General features: G+C 36.4%; 1 protein-coding gene across 1 annotated transcript in view; it reads left to right on the forward strand.

Moving 5' to 3' along the window:
- The window catches only part of LOC145977965 (transferrin-like), a 93,125-nt gene that overhangs the window by 44,942 nt on the left and 27,656 nt on the right, over positions 1-20,527 (forward strand). The window contains exons 10-11 of the mRNA XM_083110309.1: positions 3,047-3,198; positions 9,178-9,348. Of these exons, the coding sequence (XP_082966435.1) occupies positions 3,047-3,198; positions 9,178-9,348 (323 nt within the window). The remainder of the gene's footprint in view (positions 1-3,046; positions 3,199-9,177; positions 9,349-20,527) is intronic.

The following is a 20,527-nucleotide window of genomic DNA, read 5'->3' on the forward strand; positions in this document are numbered from 1 at the left end:
TTCAAAACTGCTAAAGAGATAGGTTTGGAAGTTAACAAAGAGAAAACTAAATATATGCTTACAGGCCGAAACCAAGTGTTAGGTAATGATCAAAATCTAATTATTGATAACAACTCGTTTGAACCAGTTTCCAAATTCAAATACTTAGGAGTAATATTAACAAATGAAAATTATATTAAAGAGGAAATAAAAAGTAGGCTTAATTCAGGAAATGCATGTTACTTCTCTCTTCATAAACTTTTGTCTTCTCGTTTAATATCTAAGAAACTAAAAGTTAAAATATACAAAACAGTAATTTTGCCTGTAGTATTATACGGGTGTGAAACTTGGTCCCTTACATTAAAAGAGGAACATAAATTGAGAGTATTTGAAAATAAGATTCTTAGGAAAATATTTGGACCTAAAAGGGATGAGGAGACAGGTGAGTGGAGAAGGTTACATAATTTAGAACTACATAATTTGTATTCATGTCCAGATATTATTAGAATAATTAAATCAAGAAGACTTAGGTGGGCAGGCCATGTGGCACGAATGAGAGAGGAAAGAGGAGTTTACAGGATTCTTGTTGGGAAACCAGATGGTAAGAGACCTGTAGGAAGGCCAAGACGAAGATGGAGGGACAACGTTGAGATGGACCTAAATGAAATCGGTAGGGATGGAAAAGAGTATATAGATCTTGCTCAAGATAGGGACAGATGGAAGGCCTGTGTTGCTGCAGCCATGAACCTTCGGGTTTAAGAAGGCTAGAGAGTTAGTTAGTTAATACTCCTGTGCATGATTTTCTAAATAAGTTTGTGAGGTGCAGCAAATCCATCCATCACATGCATTAAGTTAATGAGTTATTTTCAGATTGATATATAAAATACATGATTTTTTTTTATGTTGGTTTGATTTTCAAAATTGCCACACTTTTGAAGCTCAAAGATATTGGCAAAACACTGCTTCTGGCATATCTGTTAGAAGCACGAGGTCTTATGCAGAGATCAGATTGGATATGAGCCCAGTACTCCAGAAGAAAAATTGTAAAGAAAGAACTGAAAAGTAACTTTAGCACATTTAAAGCATTAGAAATTAAGATTTCCAAAACTTTATTCCTAACAGTGTGCATACTTACTGATTTGCACTATCTGCAGTCATTCAGCTGTCTTGCTCATGTATGCAGTGGAAATATACTAAACAGCAATAGATTATCTGCACCACCTTGTCATTCTCACACACATCAAGCAGTCAGCTCAAATGCTAAGTGTATGTTCGGCACATTCTTCTCATATATGTAGATTTTATTTCCCAAGACATAGTTTTAACCTTCCCAGAGATTTTCATCTATGTTAAAAGATTGACAGTGTGTTTTTAATTAAATGTTTCTAGCTTTTTGAGAAGAACTAGCCTTTTCTACTGTTTCAGAGATAATTTTTAGACTACCCTTATTGCTTTTCAATGTGTATACCCTGTCCCAGCTAACTGTAGAGCAGGGCCGTGCATAGCGGCAGAGGAGGGAAATCTAATGGTGAAAGCACATCATTGCCAACTGCATGGTCCTGACCGTACATGTACAGAAATTTCATGGCATGTACAGACGCACAGTCCAGACTTTAGTCTGTATGCTAAATGCAGGGCTTGTCAAAATTTGCACTTGCAGTTTTATCCCTAATATATTCTTAAACAAAGTGTATGGACCTGGAGACACAAATACCATCCATTTGCCATGTGCGTACGATATTGTTGCTTTCAAAAGTTTGCAATGCTTATAGAGTAAAGCAGGGAAGTTGGGTAACTCCAGCTGCCTATTATGAAATCCTGTTTCTCTCACTGTTCATTGGTGGAGTCTTTTCGCATCACTACTTGCACAGAGACTTGTCCGCCTTGTCTACAGTTAGCTGGTATGGGGTTTAGTGTTAATCTTACACAGGTCTCTTTACAACTTGAATTTTTTCCTTTTTCAAGGGACTCTCCCTCCACCCCCTTTATTTTTCTAGGTAAGGGTTTTGGAGGAGGCAATTTTTTTCCATATACTTGGAAGGGTGCAAAATGGCCACGTGTGCTCAAACACCTAAAATTATTAAATCAATGCCCAAAACACATTGAATTTAATGAGTGCTAATGTGAAGTAGTATAAAGTTTGTCACATAGTTGGCAACAATGAAACAATCCAAATTCCAGCATGGAGCTTTTTATGAATGTAGAATCAATATCCCATTCCTAAACTAAGCTGCCAATATTATATTATTGAAAGCAAAGAGCTGTGCTTTTGGCATAATTTAAAGCAAAGTAAAAATAACTGAATTAAGACAATGAATTAATGATTTTATCCTTTTACTCAAAAGGATTAGTTTTTCGAAGTATTATTTTTTTATCTAAGGTGAAATTATTACAAAATTGTTAATTGGTAAAAATTTGTTCTGAATGTGTACATTTAAAATTAATGGTATCATTGAAAGTAAATAGGATTGCTGCATCCCAGAAGTGTCTGTGACTACAAAATTGATTATAAAAAATGTTGAATTTCATTGTTTGTGAGGAATGAGTAAAGCAATATTTCAGTAGGTAAAGTTCCAATAATGCCTGAACTTATAAGGAACAAAGTTTAATAAAATTATTTTGGTAGAAATAAGCTACTTGACTGAATTATTTTATTTGAGAAAAATCTTGAATGTAGAATTAATAAATTCTATCAGGATATCAACAATGAGAAAGTACCAGTGTATCAAGTTTAACAAGAGCCCAGTACTTACTGTCTTAAGCTATTTGATGTGTGAAAGCTTGCTTCAGAAGATTGAAATTTGATTGTCCATTGAATTAAGAAATTAAATTTAATTATCAGCATACAATAGAACTGAGCACCCAGGAAAAATACATGAAAGTATACAGGATTGAATTTTTAATTGAACTACTGATTTGATGAATACTTGTATTTGTTATAGGTTACATAATTCAGTTATTTGTTACAGAAAAATTTTAACTCTAATGAGAAAAATTATTGCTAAAGTATTTTTTTTGCGTATTGCACTAAATTCTTTTTGTAACTCTATATACTTCTGATTTTTAGTACATATCATCTGAAACCAGTTTTGTTTGAAACAACAAGAACATTTGGAAACTTCTACATTACCACTGCAGTTGTGAGAGCAAATTCAAACATCAGCAAAATACAAGACCTGAAAGGAAAGAAAGCTTGCTTTACTACCTATCAAGGAGTTGGTGAGTAATCTCATTAAAATGTGCATGTGCAAATATCTCCTTAACCCAGAATCAGTACCACTCCCTTGAGTCATGCAGTCTCTCACAGTTGAGCTTGGCACTCACCCACACTTTGAGGTCATATTTCACCACCTCTAAGTTTTTAAAAATTCATTTTTGCATTTGCAATCTGGTCGTCATTGTTTCCCTTCTTTGATGAAATTTAGTTTCAAAATGTTTGTTTTCAAATAGAGTAAATATTATTTTGTCTAACTAGGTGGGCTTAAATTCTCCTGTCAGTTTCTCTTGATTGATTGATTGATTGATTTATTAGCATCCATTCAACTTTACAAAAGTTTGGAATTGTCACATTGTACATGTACATTTAGAATATATCTATAAAATTATAGGCATAATATAATATAAAATACAATAGATAGTATGAGATACAAGATATCGTATAAAGAGAATAAATGCATGCTCAATGTTATTTTCTTGAGACATATTGGCTAAAAATATATTTTCTATATTCAATGTTTGCTTAATTTGCTATGACATTATGTACACACATGTGTATATATATATACATACACACAAACATAAATTGAGCATTAAATAGTCACCTATACTTACATCTAGATAAATTAAATCGAACAGCAAAACAAAAATAAAAAAAATAATGATGATAGGTCAGTCCTACTTAGTTATATTATTGTTGCTATTCCTGTCACTTACGGTATCAATGTACTCTTGCACTGTGTAAAAACAATGTTCCTTTAGGAATCTTTTTAGATGTAACTTGTATACTGGCAATGACTTTATATTTTTGAATGCATTTGGTAGCATGTTAAATAAGCGTATACCATTATATGTTACTCCTTTTTGGTAGAATGTGGTATTGTGTAATTCCATATGGAAGTCATTCTTTCCCCTGGTGTTGTAGGTGTGGTAGTCCTTATTTGCTGTGTGTGTATTTTGACAAATTTTCATGCTTGTTAGGATTTCATATAGGTATATGCATGGAACTGGCAATATCTGTAATTCTTGAAATAATGGTTTGCATGGTGCATCTGTTGGAGCATTTGCCAGAATTCTAACAGCTCTCTTTTGTAGTCTGAATAATGTAATGCTTTTGTTCATGTTCCCCCAGAAAATGATGCCGTACCATAATACAGAGTGAATGATGCCATAGCATAGTGTTTTTGCTGCTTCTAGATTTACTACATTTCTTACTGTTCTTATCGCATAACAAAACCCACTAACCTTGTTTGCTGTAGCTTCAATGTGTAGATCCCACTTTAAATTTTTAGACAGTTGTACGCCAAGAAATTTTATGTTAGATACATATTCTATGTCCTGATCTTGAAAGTTAATTTCTGGAGTTTCACTGCTACAGCTGTTGATTTGAAATCTAATTGCATTTGTTTTTTTAGCGTTTACCACAAGACCATTTTTTTCTATCCACTCTGAGATGTGAGTGATTGTATTCTTTACGTTGTGTTTTAACCGTTCTGTGTTTGTTCCTGCTATAAGAACAGTTGTATCATCAGCAAAGAGAGTTGTGTTTGCATCTTTACAGTTTTGTGGAAGGTCATTGATGTAAATTAAAAAAAGTAAGGGTCCTAAAATGGATCCTTGGGGTACACCATATGTAATACGTTGTTTCTTTGATCGATAATTTTCCTTGTTATTATCCTCGTCGATGTGAGTTATTTCTACTATCTGATTCCTGTCTGTTAAATATGATTTAAACCATTCTTTTGCTACTCCCCTGATCCCATACTGGTCCATTTTTTTTTACCAAGAGTTTGTGGTTGACAGTGTCAAATGCTTTTGTTAGATCAAGAAAGAGCCCTACACAGTGTTCTTTTTTATCCAAAATTTCTCTAATTGCTTCTGTGAATGTGTGTATAGCAGATTGTGTAGATTTTCCTTTGCAAAAACCATGTTGTTCAGAAATGATGGAAAATTTGTTAAAAAATGTTATTAATCTATTGTACATAACCCTTTCAAGTATTTTTGAGATGACTGGGAGAAGAGAGATTGGTCTGTAATTACTCATTTCATTTTTTGACCCTTTCTTGTGCAGAGGTTTTATTATGGCAGTCTTTAGCTGTTCTGGATATTTACCGGTAAGGAGACTTAGATTAACTACATGATGTATTGGGACACATAGGTGTGCGGCACATTTTTTTATTACAATGTCAGGTATCTCATCTATGCCGGCAGAATAATTGTTTTTCAAGCGACTTATTAAGCTAAATATTTCCTTCTCGTCTGCTGGGAGTAAGTATATACTAGAATCTACTTTAGTTATATTACTAGTTTTATGATTTTGTTTTTGTATGTTTTTGTTATTTTTCTACTATCCCAGTAAAGTATTTATTGAAAGTTGATGCTACATCTTGGGGATTGACCACGCTTTTGCCTTCGTGTTTTAGTGATATGTTGTCTTTGTATTTTTCTTTCCCTTCTTTCTTCCTTGTGATATTTCAAGTTGACTGGATTTGCTATTTAAAGTTCTTGAAAACAATCTTTCCATCTTAGAATCAGTTCCTTTTCTGATAAAATATTTATCCATACAAACTATGGTTTATGTTGGAAATCCTCTGCTGTAATTTTGTAACATTTTTATAGAATATTCTTGAATCATTAGTCTTTATTTTACTAATTTTCATCTGTAGCAAACATCTTCTATTCTTTGTCATCAGGGGATGTTCATATTCTGTTCTGGTTATCTCTGGAGTAAAGGCACACATAGCAGCAGAGAAATTTCGGAAATCAAGTGGGCAGAGTGAAGCAGTACACACTGCTGTGAAGACTATTAACTGCAGTCACTTCCTTCCCCTCCAATTCATTCTCAAGTGTTCATTGGGTGGAGCTGCCTTGCATCACTACTTGCACAGAGACCGGTTTTAGTTTGCTTCCTCTAGATATAAACAGAAAATCCTTTGTGGATTAATTTATGTAGGAGCAATATTCTAATGTTTTTTATGGTAAAGCTTGCTAGTTAGTTCTCATTTGTTTTGCCATGTAAAGAATGGTTTCCTGCAATGTGCTTATCTCTCTCTTCTTTTCCTATCTGTGCATGAAAGTATCCTATGGCTATATCATATTTTAGTATCCGATCAATCATCTGTTGTAGTTCTTTATAATATTGCTCTTTTGTTTCATCTTTGTCCTCTGTAGTTGCGGGGTTACATTTTATACTGATGTTTTGAAATTTTCCTTATAATTTGAGTTTACATAAATCTCCCATTATAGGGCTCATATCCTAAAACTGCTTTCCCCATTTGTATTCATCACTAAGCCAGTGTCACACACTCAAATTATATCCTTTGATGCATGTGTTTATTATTTTACCAAAACCTTGCCAGTACATGTATTGTAATGCTGCAATGTTATTCTGGTCCAAAATTTGCAGAAATCACCTTTTTTTAGATTTAAACAAGTCCTGCCACAGTTGAGTGCTAATGGACCTAAAAGCACACCACACAAAATTTGGGATTGGAATGCTCGCAATGCCACATGCATTTTTATTTTTCCCATAAGAAAAAACATGCCTAGAATGTAGGCATCCCCACCGAAAACTGAGCACAAAGGTGTGTGGTATGCACTTGACACACAACTATAGTTTCCCCCACAACTATGGGCCTCACTTGTTTTTATCATGACTAATTGTACCCAGCATAACTCCTTGATATTTTATCTTGGTGTTAATGGACGTTTGACTCACTTTGTATGTAGAATACTAACTTTGAGCATAAGTACTTGTCTAACATTGTTAGGTAAGTACTTAGTGACTTGTACTCTTTTTTTAAAAAAAAACAAAACATAATATTGTTATAAATTTCCAATGTAATGTTTCTGCAGCAGATGTATTCTGAGACTAACTTTTACATGACCTTCTGCATATCTTTGAACTCAAGTTAAAGTGATTATATACTTTGAGGGTCATAGAGCAGTTTCAAAGGAATTGCCTAAATTCTAGATATGTTATACTTATGGGAAGAAATGAAAGAACACACAGGGTATGGATGAAAAACATCGCTGTTCCCAAATTTCTTGTGGGGTGTTTTTAGGTCAATTGGCACCCAACTGGATGAGTAAATTATCTAACAAAATTCGTACATTTTGGAAATTTTGGACCAGCCTACTTCAATCTTTGCATCTTGTTTCTTTATTTCTTCAGCCATCTTTTTAATTTTTCCTGCTTGTAGCATCATCTTAATATTCCATGAGCCTCTATTGTAGCATATTTTCTCTTGTTCCTTTAACATGCTCTTGGTCTTACAAAAGAGCAAAGTGCACATTATTCCTTTGAAATTTTTACAGTTCTAATTTTTCCAGAGATATGTTGCTTGCCTAGGTCTAACCCCCATTTCTTGGAGGACCAGGGATTCTCTGATAGGGATTTACTACCTGTGGCTTCACAATGCCTAGAGTTCCTCCCACCCCTTAGTCTTTTGGGATTTGGGTGGGTGATCTAAAGTCTGAAATTTTCCGGCCTTGTCCCAACATAAAGTGACTGTGGGGTTCATACAGCCTGAAATCAATGGGTACCTGGGAGGGTGCGGGTAAAGGTACCCAGAGTGGAGCTGATCACATCACCTCCAAAATGCAGACACAGAGAATGTGTGGGGCCCTAACCCCACATCCCTTCAATGTGCCTTCATGGCATGGTGCTATATGCACAGGGAACTTTACCACCATATCTGGAGGCCATTTGCTATCTGACATGTGCAACCTGCCCAGTAGCTAAGGCTTGCACTGGGAGTTGAATTCTCAACCTTACAAAAACTTCATATTTCTTGAAACTGCCCTTAAGAACACTGGTGCATTTCCATCTGTACTCCACAAATCTTCATCTTGGTGAGCAGACTTCTTCATTCAAGCTATTTGAGAAAGCTAGAATCTATGGATTTGTCAAAAGCATCCCCTCTCCCTCTCTCCCTCTCCCTCCCTCCTAGAAAAGCAGATAATGCAAGCGAAGAAAGCACAAAAATTTTACAAAATGTATTTTTATTTGCATAAAATTTGAAATCGAAGAGGGTAATTCCTCCTCTGTGCCCCCCTGCAGGTGCCCTTGGCCGTCAATGTTTGTCCCACCTTGCTCCACTAAAATTGACTTCCTTCAAATGTTGAGGGGGGCAATGACTCCCTGTGGTTGCATCACTGTATAATAGACATATTTAAGCAATATATGTTTACTTTAGGCTCACTGCCATTGTTATTCAACCTTATTCTGCACAGTTTGTCTGCTCGACTAACCTCGTATTAATGTGAATACCATGCCCCCCCCCCCCTCCATCAAGATTCTAAAGGCATAAGAGGTGGCGTTTCATATCAACCCTATCACCGCGATAACCCACAGGTAAGTAGAAAAACTAAACATCTCATAATAACCAAAACTAGATATCAATAACAAGTCAAATGATAGGATCCCCCCCATTTTTGTGTGAAGATATATGGAATTGGTATAAAATTTTGTCCCCCCCCCCCCAAATTCCCAGGATGCAGGCATGTCATGAAACCCCCTTGTGGGCACCCCTGGTTTACATCTAATAAGAATGTGATCAGTTCATTTGTAGCACACTTTCAGCTAGAACAAGTTTCAAATTAATTTGGATTGCCATTTTTACATTCTATCCAGTTAAATTCAAATCCACACATGTTTTTGGCTGTTGCAAATGAACCAACCATATCAATGTGGAGGTTAATGCTAGAACTGAAAGTAATGGAAGTAAAACAGACTAAATATAAATTTATCATGAATATATATGAAATCAGTGTAATTTAAAAACACTAATATAATGGAATTCTTTATATTCTATGTTTAATAATGAACATATTCTGTCTATACATTAATTCAGAATAGATCTTAAAACTGCAAAGTTGGCAATTTAATATTCATATTTGCAGTATTTAATGTTTAACCTTTAAATCTAATGTTCAGGAGATTCAGCTAACTGAAACAAATAATTATTTCATTCTATTTAGGGTGGAATACAGTTTTAGCTGTATTAAGACAGGCTGAGCTGCTACCAGCAAATTGTCTTCTTGCTCAGGAGATGGGAGAGTTTTTTGGCGATAGCTGTGTTCCTGGTGTAAGAAACTCTACTGAAGGTTTGAGTAAAGAAATGGAAGATAAGCTGTGTGCACTCTGCTCAGGTGAGTTTTGATTGTGTGTGAGATGTTAGCATTCTTTAATCACAATATTAAAGTTATCTTGTATTTCTCTTCTTCCTCCCCTTAACAATGAAATAAACTCAAAGCATTCAGCTTCCAATCCGATGTGCTTAGGGACAGTTCATGCATCCATGTGTCTCTGAAAATAGCAGTTGTGTGTTTAAGTGAAGATAACCCAATCCAACAACCTCTTCTCATATCAGTACACGCAGAGCCTGGCTGGGTGAAAGGTCTGAATTTTTTCGGCATTCTCCCTGCGTGAAACTACTCTGGGGCTCACCCAGCCTGAAATCAATAGGTACCTGGGGGCAACCCCTTAGAGGTAAAGGCAGCCAGAGCATGGTGTTGATTACTTCACATCTTAAATTGCACAGATCGAGAATGTGTGGGCCCTACCTCAATTTCCAGTGGAAGTGATAGGGTTCCTGCGGGGAGGAGAACTACTGCCCTCCCCCAATTGCTGCCAGTGCCCATATCCCCTAAATGTGCCTTCATAGCATGGTGCTATATACATGGAGAACTTTACCATATCAGTATACATTGTCACAGTTCTCAAATGGTGTATTATTTTGATATCTATGATGTCTAATTTAATTCTCAACTTAATTTACTCATTGTTAATAAAGTTATTGGAGAATTGCAACAACTTCACAAAAACACAATGGTAGAATACAAAACACAGAACATGCAACTATTTTGAGAATGTTTAATAATATTTCTCCTTAATTCCACACTAAACCTAAAGGCCTAAATTACAAATCCTACCCATGAAAAATTGTATACTTCCAACAAGTTTATATTAGTCAAAACTGTCTTCCTTTTTGTCATAATCCCTAATGTATTTAGATTGTGATTTAAAAAACAAAATCTGATTTTTTATTTTTCTGAACGTGTTGCTTAATGTATTTAAAAGTTTGTCCCCTATTCAAAATCTTTAAACAGCCCTTGAATCAGGCCTTAGATGAGATTTCATTGGCTTCTGTGATTTATGCAGGAGACCCACTGTCTTTATATTGCATTCTTCCAAGTTCCCTGCTGGAAATTTCTATTGTTCATAGTAGGCAGAATTTACTGCTATCAATTGTACTCTTTGAGTATCTCTGAAATCTTCTGAAACTGAAATGGCTTCCTACTGAACATTTTCAGTGGGTCTAATGTACATGTACATTTCTCCAAAAGTTACTTGACCGACTTGAAAGTTTTCTAAGTCCAGAAATTGTTAATTTGGCAACATAGCTCTTGAGAACCAGCAGAGATTAGCCAACTCTACTACAGGTGTGTGTACTAGGCAAGAAACTCTGTTGTGAAAGATTTACATTTTTGTCTATAACATGAAGTCAGAAACCATATTTGCCCAACATATTAATAAAGAACAAAACGGAAAACTCAAGAATGAGGAACAATTTAAGATAATACTTGCAAATAGACGTTAAAATTGGAATCGGAGAAACTGTTGTGAGGTTGGAAACACTGCACTCGCTCGTGGTACACCTGGAGGAAATCGCTGTCAAGTTTGAACACAAAAGGGCATAATTACGAATTGTTTATGCAAATAAAATATAACACCTTGCAACGTACTGTGAATTGAAAGAAAATTCAAGAATCCCGCAATTTGAGCGAAAATGTGTTAGTCTCATAGAAAAGTGGTAGCTTGAGCAGTCATAAACACGTTTCAAAGCATACACCACATGCGATGTTGTAGAGTATTGGTAAAGTACTCGCCTCGCAAATATCTTTTTTTCCAAAGAATTAAGGGTCGCGGTTTCAAATCCAAACCTCAGTCTTTTTGATTTTTTAATTTTTTTTTAACTATGGAGCATGAAGTTTAGTATATAAGTTGAATAATTTTGTTTCAGAGTGATCGCAAAATATAACTAGGTGCTGAAATCTATGAATGTTTCCAGCAGCTCAATGTATTTGTTTCTTCTTTCTGGCACTAACATTCATAAATTTCGATCGAAAAATACCTAAATTGTTGTCGTATTCCAACAGATAGTATTTGCTCAACCAAGGAATGTGCTGACTATGGCTCGGAAGTTGAAGAATCATCTTCTCCGAGCCTACAAAACAATGCTAAACCAAATATCAGTCAGTTTGCCTTCAGCTAGATCCAGAAAACATTAATTCTTTGCATTTGTCGGTCTTCTTTTAGCTTTTAGGTCATTTTCAGTAGTTTTTGTCTTTTTGGTTACATTTTACTAAATTTTTTGCCTTATTTTTCTACCTCCTTGTTTCGTGAATTTTAAATGCATTTGCTAGCATAACATGTAGATTTAAATTTCCTAAAAATTAATTTACTTTTTGCAAGTTCGTCATTAAATGAATATATGGTCAATGGAAAAGCACAACTATCATTTACAAGTTTGGCAATGCATTAAATAACACTGGTCGACATTTTTTCAAAAGTTGAACGATGTTTTGAAATGAATAGGTGACTCTGAAAGGATTTTTCATGCTGAATTCAAATTTGAAAATCGTTTTGCTCCATCACGTCACAATTTTTCCCAAATCGTGAAAACTGAATACATATAGGGGTCTATTATGGTATTATTGGGATCATTTGGGGTTTATATAATCATATTACAGACACATAGAATAAATAATTTTTGCAAATATAGTAATCAGTGGGACATATATTGAGATTGTAAAATCTATATTATAGGTATACTATATTCATGTACATTTTCATTTACACATGTCTAGAAAGAGATATAACATAGTGCATTTCGAATTACTGAGACTCAGGATCAAACTTCATTCTTTTTGACTTTCTGCCTTCCCCGACACCCGAAGTAGGAACATCTCTTTTTAACATCCAACAAAAATCTGCCATCATGGAAACATTCCATCGTCCCTGGTATCTCCGTTCCATCTCTGCTATGTCCTTGTGAAATCTTTTCCCGTGCTCCTCGCTGAAGTGTCCGAGATTACTCGGAAAGAAATCTAGATGTGAGTTAAGGAAATGCAATTTGAGGCTCATTTTACAACCAAGTTTACATAAATTCGTTAGCAGATTTTTCACAAAATGTTCATAGTTAACGTGTTTTTCATTGTCCAGAAAATGGGCAACCACCATCTTGAAACTTACCCAGGCATCCCTTTCCGTAGCAGTCATTATTTCTTCAAAATCTGCATCCAACATCAGTTTCCGTATCTGAGGGCCAACAAAAATACCCTCTTTGAGCTTACCCTCAGTGACGGATGGAAATTTCCTGGCAATGTATTTAAAGCATTCGCCGTCTTTGTCTAACGCTTTCACAAACTGTTTCATTATCCCTAACTTAATATGCAACGGAGGAAGCAGTATTTTAGACGACTGAATTAATTGCCGTTGTGTCACATTCTTCTTCCCTGGAGAGAGAGATTCTCTACTTGGCCACGTTTTCACTTTCCAATGATTCTCCCTGTCCCGACTGTCCCATTCGCCCAAGAAGCAGGGGAATTTTGTGTTCCCAGCCTGGAGACCCAACAACAAAGCTATCACTTTGAAATCTCCACAGACAGACCAACCATGTTCTTCATATTTCACTTTCAGTAGCATGAACCTCAAAGTTTCATAAGTTTCCTTAAGCGACACAGAATATGCAACTGGAATCGATGGGAACACATTACAGTTATTTAACAGAACACCCTTCAGACTAGTCTGTGATGCATCAATGAAAAGTCTCCATTCACTTACATTGTAAGAAATACCATACAATTCTATGACTTTCCTTATGTTGTTACAATAAACAAGGTTTTCGTCTTCAGTAAAGTATGGGAGTAGCTCTGTCTCTCGATGCCTGTACCACGAGAAATGTGTTCCTGGAGACAACAGGTTTTTCTTACTCAGTCAGGAACCAAGAAGTTGGGCACTCTCCTTTGGTAAATTTAGGTCTCTTACGAGATCATTCAGTTCATGTTGTGTGAAAGGTTGCGGAGTGCCTGTACTTGTACCAGGACAGAAATCGTCACTGTCATCATAGTGTGCACGTTCAACTTCAGTGTCACTTCAAGTGCTGCAATTATCACTACTCGTACGTGGTACAGGTACAGGTACATCTGGCCCATGAGGCACGGGCCTAATGGCCGATTGTATGTTGTTGGGATAGCTCACATTGCTCTTGTTCTTAGCACTGAAACCGCTAACATCTATAGCACAGAAATAGCAGTCATCAATGTGATTTTTTGGTTCCCGCCATACCATTGGTATTCCAAATGGCAATGCCTTCCTCTTGCCACACTTCCACAATCGCAAAGCTTCCACATATGTTTTGCAAACTTCATGCGGGGCCCAGATTTTGTCCTGATCACCTACTTTAACACCAAAATATTCGTGGTAAGCAGACCTCACAAATGTGGTGATACGTTGTCTTTGCCTCTTCACTACATAGCTTCCACAAATGTAACAGAATACATGGGGCGAGTTCAAACACTTCCTGGACGACGACGACATTGTCTCTCGACACAACACAGCACGAACTATCGACAATGACGAAAACTTTATCAAATATTTTGCATTCCCTACTGCTATTTACATATATAATATCTACAATACACTTAACTAAGGTTTTCGGATCATGTAACCTTATATACGGTAAATAAATTAAAAACTGTACTATTTGTATTAGTTGGTATCGAATAACAAAACTTAGAAACACATTTATTGATCATTCATTGTTACTAGGGGTCTTCAGCAATTTTGTTAATCATATAATGTAATAAGAGGTGCACTGTCATCTATCGGGAATATTATTAACTTCTAATTTCTGGGCAGGAATTACGATTTATACAACAATGAAGATTTCTAAATAACTGAGGGTGATAAAACAAAAACAAGGTCACTTCTGAAATCAGCATCAAATGTAGTTTCAGAAACCACAATTAGTTTCCAAACAGCAGAACCCATGTCGACCAGTGTAATTAATTGTGATAAAATTATTTTTCCTACACCAAACTTAAGATACGTTGTGTGAATCCTACTTTGAGAGATTCCCTTGCTAGCCTCTGTTGTCACTTTAATCTGTGCTTTTAAAATCCAAACAAATGTATTTTCAGTTGATGGCCTACTGTATCATGGAAGATCCATTCTCAAAGGAGGTGGATGATTTATAAATTTCGTCATCTGAAATAGTTTCTGTTGAGGTTGGGAATTGATCTTACGACCCCTGTCACACACGATACCACTACACCACAGAAACCACTTGTACTCAACATGTAGTTTAAAATATGAGTGTCAACTATTTAGTTCTTTTTTGTTTCTTCTTTGTAGCTAATCAGTGGCGATTCATTCATTCTAGTTTTTGGACTTTTAACCATTATTTTTAAGATTTACCTAAATTTTGGAGGCTGAACCTGCCTCTGTCTTCAGGGTAGCGTGTAGTCTGTTAGATCATATAAATGGTTGCCTTGGAGGATTATTCTTGGTGGCCTAGGCTCCACCGCATCTTGTCAGTCACAAGGACCTCTATTTACATAAAGTTGCCAGGTAGGATTATCAGTGGCCCAGGCTCCACTTCATCAGATTACCACGTCAAGGCCAAGATCAAGAAAGTTCATCTGAAGAGACTATTGCTATATAACTAATAATGTGTTGTTTTTTTCCTCAACTCCTACCTTGCTGCAACCAGACTTACAGGGTGTGGACCCTGTGAGAGGCTAGTATTTCTGCGTTCTGTTGGAGAGAGTCAGATCTCAGCTCTGTCACTGACTGATCCTAAGATTTACAGCATAGGCAAGGGACAGTGTCCCCTCAATGGAAAAGTGCAAAATTCGTAGAAGTCTTTGGGCAGTGGACGAGGTGCCCTGCCCATTCAGGTTTGCCTCCTTCACCATTCAGTGTTTCCAACACTTGGCAGGCACTTCATTCGTTCTTCTAGCTAGAAAATATCCCTCTAATGCTTTTATTTGCGCTTGTTCTGGGGACCTGAAAAGTGTTGCACAAACTAGTTCCTCGGTGTTTTCAAAAAGATCCTCCTTTCCATTGTATATGGATTTGGATTTGAGTTAGTGTGAGAATTTGCATTGCGTTCCATGTGTGTGCGTATTGATCGCTTATGAAATAATTAGTTTTTTTGCGAGTGAAAGAGTTTATAGTTACTGTACGTGTACAGTACAAGAGGTGAGACAAGAAACTCTCCTACCGGTGTGCTGGGTCTGAAACGCAGCAAGCGCATGCGCGAACTTCCCTTATCGTGTGCACAGGCAGGGTTGCGGAACGTCATAAATGTTCTGTGAGCACCAAGAAACAATGCGATCGACTTCCTTGTCTTCATTTAAAGTGTGTGTTTGTTTTGTGTGTGATTTTGTGTGCAGTGTACTTGCTAGCATGCAAGCTTGCAGTTGAGAGAAATCAAGTAAACTCTGTGGACAGACAGTAATCCACAGCCAAGCACGAGAAATTGTATATAATGTCAATGAATTTATGAAAGACGAGGTGGGAGTTCGTATGTCCGAAAACCAGTTGCAAAGGAGGGTGGCTCGCGCATGTGGTGTTTCATTCAGCAGTGTGAGAAGAATTGTACTAATAGAAAGTAAAGCATGCACTATGTTGAAGAAACTTTCATACGCATAAAACACGACCTCACCAAAAAATCAAAAGTGATATAGACTAGTCTAGAGTTTAAGAAGGAAAACTCAGAAAATAGAAAATTGCTTATAGAAAAGGACGAAATAAGAAATTTGCGTTCATCGTACCTCAAAGCCATAAAAATCTTTCGTCGACAAGGGCAACCCATTGTTTATGTTGACGAGACTTATTTTCACAGCTCGACAATAAAGAAGCAAGCTTGAGTGGATGGAACCGCGGCTGCCGTCAAAGCACCGGTGTCTAAAGAGCAACGTGTAATTGTTGTACATGCTGGCGGTTAATGTTCAAATCTGGAAAATATTTTGGCGATTACCACCATGATATGAATGCCCAAAAATTTGATTTGATTTTTTTTAATTGATATATTTTATTTTACTTCGTGTTTTGTGCCTCTTGGTTAATTTGCGAAGATGGGGATGGGTGATAAAAAGATTAAATTGATGAGTGGACATTGACAAACAACAATGTCCAAGCGGGATTCAAACCCGGGACCCTTGGCGTCGCAGCGTGATGTGCTAACCACTCAGCCACAGGGTCCGGCCCCAAAATTTTTGAGAAGTGGCTATGAGAGAAGTTGATCCCAAATTTGACACCAAAGAGTGTGGTTGTTGTTGACAACGCCTCATGCCATAACGTACAAATAAATCCTACGCCTTCTTCCTCCTCCTGAAAAGACATTGATTCAGTGGCTTGTTCAAAATACCATCCCCTTTGATGCACAGATGTTCAAACCAGAATTGTATTGATTGGTGAAAATAAACAAACCCTGTTTGAAGATGTTCAAAATTGATTCCATCTTAGCAAAACACTGCCATTCCGTTGTAAGTTTACCACCATACCACCCAGATCATCTTGCTTACTTTTCTTGTGTTCTCGTTCTGCGTAGACAGTTTGGCCCGTATGCACTGCCAACCCTGCTTCTGTGTGTCCTTCCCCTACGTATGGCTTGGGCATGAGGCCGCGAGGAGTTTCTTGTCTGGCCTATTCTACTATAAAGATGAATATAGAGGTTAACTCCCCCCCCCCCCCACCAAAAAGAAAAATGTGCCCTGCCTGCCTGGAAAGGCACGTGCCGCCCCTGATTTACAATTTCATTTTGCGTGATTTGAGAAATACAGATACGAGAATTTGTTAAATTAAAAGTTCTATGCTGTGGGATTGTCATTGTTTGAACTTTATGTTCAGTATTAGTGGCATTTGTGGTGTAGTGGTAATGTGCTCAACTTGTATGACAGGGGTCATAAGACCAATGCCCATCCCTGGCAGAAACTTTTTCAGAAGGCGAAAAGTGTTTCATGAAATATTTCTTCAGATTCATGGAAATGACGTTGATTTCTTCCAAGACTTGGAAACTTTAAATTCCAGACAGCTATCTAAATTGAAGCAGACAATCAGATACCACGTGACAGACACAGAAATCATATAGGAAGCATATATTAGTCATCGCTATGGCTGGGAATTTGATGACTTGTAGAATAACCTTAAATAATTTTTAAAAATGGTCTAAAATACTTTGTGCGCTGAAAATGAAAGCTTGATTTTTTTTTAAATAAGTCGTTCAATAATTTGCTGTTTGGTGGTTTGAACTAATAAACTATTGAAGCAAAGGGATTAAAGCAATTAAGTGCTAATTTAGTTTTCTTTATTTTAATTTCAAGCTTGCATAACATGCACTGCAACTTTATTTGTATAAATAATTCACCTCCTTTGAGAGTGAATCTTCCATGATGCAGTAGACGGCCAGCAACTGAAAATACATTTGTGTTTGGCGTACATAAGATTATATCTTCTTTAATATTGTGATTAATTTTATTTTAAAAGCACAGATCAAAGTGACAACAGAGGCTAACAAGGGAATCTCAAAGTAGGATTCACACAACTTATCTTAAGTTTGGTGTAGGAAAAATAAATTTATCACAATTATTTAATACATTGCCAAACTAGAAAATGATAGTTGTGCTTTCCATTGACCATATATTCATTTAATGACAAACTTGCTAAAAGGACCATGTCAGGAAATTTAAATCTAAAAGTTATGCAAGCAAATGCACTTAAAATTCACGAAACAAGGAAGGAGAAAAATAAGCATCAAAATTAAGTAAAATGTAACAAAAAAAGCAAAAACTACTGAAAATGACCTAAAAGCCAAAAGAAGGCCAACAAACTCAAAGAATTAATGTTTCTGGATCGAGCTGAAGGCAAACTGACTGATATTTGGTTTAGCATTGTTTTGTAGGCTCGGAAAAGATGATGATTCTTAATCAAGTTCAGAGCCATAGTCTGTTGGAATACAACAATTTAGATATTTTTTGATCCAAATTGATGAATGTTAGTGCCAGAAAGAAGAAACAAATACATTGAGCTGCTGAAAACATTCATAGATTTCAACACCTAATTATATTTTGCGAACACTCTGAAACAAAATTATTCAACATAATTACTAAACTCCATGCTCAATGTATCTGATGACAAAAAAATTAAAAATAAAAAAAATAGAGAGATTTGGATTTGAACTGCGACCCTTAATTCTTTGGAAAAAAATATTTGTGAGGAGAGTACTTTACCAATACTCTACAACATCCCTTGCAGGAAATGCTTTGAAATGTGTTGATTGCTCAAGCTACCACTTTTCCATGCAACAAACACATTTTCGCTCAAAATTGCAAGATTTCTTAATTTTTGCTCATTGCACTGTACTTTGCAAGGTGTTGTTATATTTTATTTACTTATTCACAAATTACATAATTAAAATCTGTTGCATACTTGTAATATTTAACAGCTAATGTCCTTTTTGCTGTCTATAATATTACATGATTTGGTATTATGAAACCATTCTCGAATTACTCTCTACAGAACCGTCAAGTTTTGAGTCTTTTTCCAAATTCACCAAAAATGTTTTCATTAGGATTAATGTCGGTGGAGGCTACTTTAGCACATGAATATTATCACAGAATTATTTCGTAACTTTCGGACTTTCTTTGAAGTGTGGCATGAAGCCAAATATTGCTGAAAAATTGTCACAATCAGGAAAACTTTTCTGCTTCACAGGAACAACTCTCCTTTCCAGTATTACAATGTACTGGTACAATCAACAGCAAATGAATTAGGAGAAAAAAGATTTTCTCGACGAAAAATGAGTTGGCAATGCTGCGAACACCGAGGCATTTGTGATAAGACGCTTGAGGAGCCTCAAGCAAAGTTTTCTCAACGCACAACTTCAGTACCGAAGGCCATGTCGATTGGCAACTTTCGGGAGCATGTTGTCTGTCTACCTCTACACAGTTCTCCCCAAATGCCTGTTTGAAAATGATCTGGTGTTTACTTTCTTTTGCCAACGTAGTTCTGACATTGCAGTAATGTTACAATTTTTTTTTTTCTTATTTTGCTGTGTTTTTACCATGACACATTTATAATTTGTCGCAACTACGAGGATGGATGATAATTACATTAAATTGATTAGGAAACACTGCATGCTGAGACCAGGCCTCGAACTCTGAAGCAAGAGCGGAGAAGTTTAGTCACATCGTTCTAACTCTCGGCCACGAGTTAGCTTATAATTATTTGTAATTGCTAAGGAGTATGAAATACTCCTTATACCTAATATCTGTTTCTGGACACTTAATTTATGAGTGGTATAAGATCCAAAATGTGTTCATCGGGGAGAATCCGCTTTTTGTTTCATGGGGCATTTGGGGAGGCACATCTCGTTCATATCCGAGAAAAAATTAGAGTAAAAAGTGACATGTGTGAAAGTTTAAGAAATGTGTGAATGACTGGGGATACTACCGAATAGGTGTATTCCTTTTTAAAAAAAAAACTACTGGCATAGGCATTGTTTTTTGTGTGCTTTATCATATCATGACTCATCCTCATCGTCGTGATTCTTTAACCAGATGTGTTCACCCTCATGAGGGCAGACCTCACCCTCCGAAAGACTTGTGAGGGTGAGGGCGGTGGAGGGTGAGGGCTACTGCGATCTCGGAGGGTGAGGGAGTTCGATTCCAAATGAACACCTCTGCTTTCAACACGTCTAGTATCTGCATATTCTGCAACAATGCAACTTGCGATCGGTAACTATCGCAAATTTTGACTAAGTAATTTTTTCAATCCACGTTTTGCATAGAAAAGCTAATCGGGACTTGACATACGTTGTAAAGTGAGATCCGAACCACTATGTGCTTCAACCGGGTATGGAATCCCGGACCGAAAGAAGTAAATAAAAAAAACGGGCCTTGGCCTATCTCCCGGCTGCCAGTCTCCCTCCCACAATGAAAGAAGTAAATAGATGAATAAATAGTTCAAAATTAAAATTATATACACAAGTATTGCTTTCAGTTATCTTCACATGCTCTGGAGCAAACTATGGATCTGCATTACAGGGAAGATTCACGAAGACCTACACTCACTTGATATGCAGTGATAGAGATGGAAATTTCTGTAAGGTGGATGCTGGATTGATCCTTTAAAATAGGTCGGGGGAGGGGATGTTTAGTGTATAGTTTCACATAATTTGTAGGTAATTACAAGAGATCTGAGATACAAAAGTAAGTAAGTAATCTCCATAGGTATAAAATACAAATCTATCATATTCAA

Source organism: Lepisma saccharinum, chromosome 24 (genome assembly GCF_977018435.1).
Source record: "Lepisma saccharinum chromosome 24, izLepSacc3.1, whole genome shotgun sequence".
Classification (NCBI taxonomy): domain Eukaryota; kingdom Metazoa; phylum Arthropoda; class Insecta; order Zygentoma; family Lepismatidae; genus Lepisma; species Lepisma saccharinum.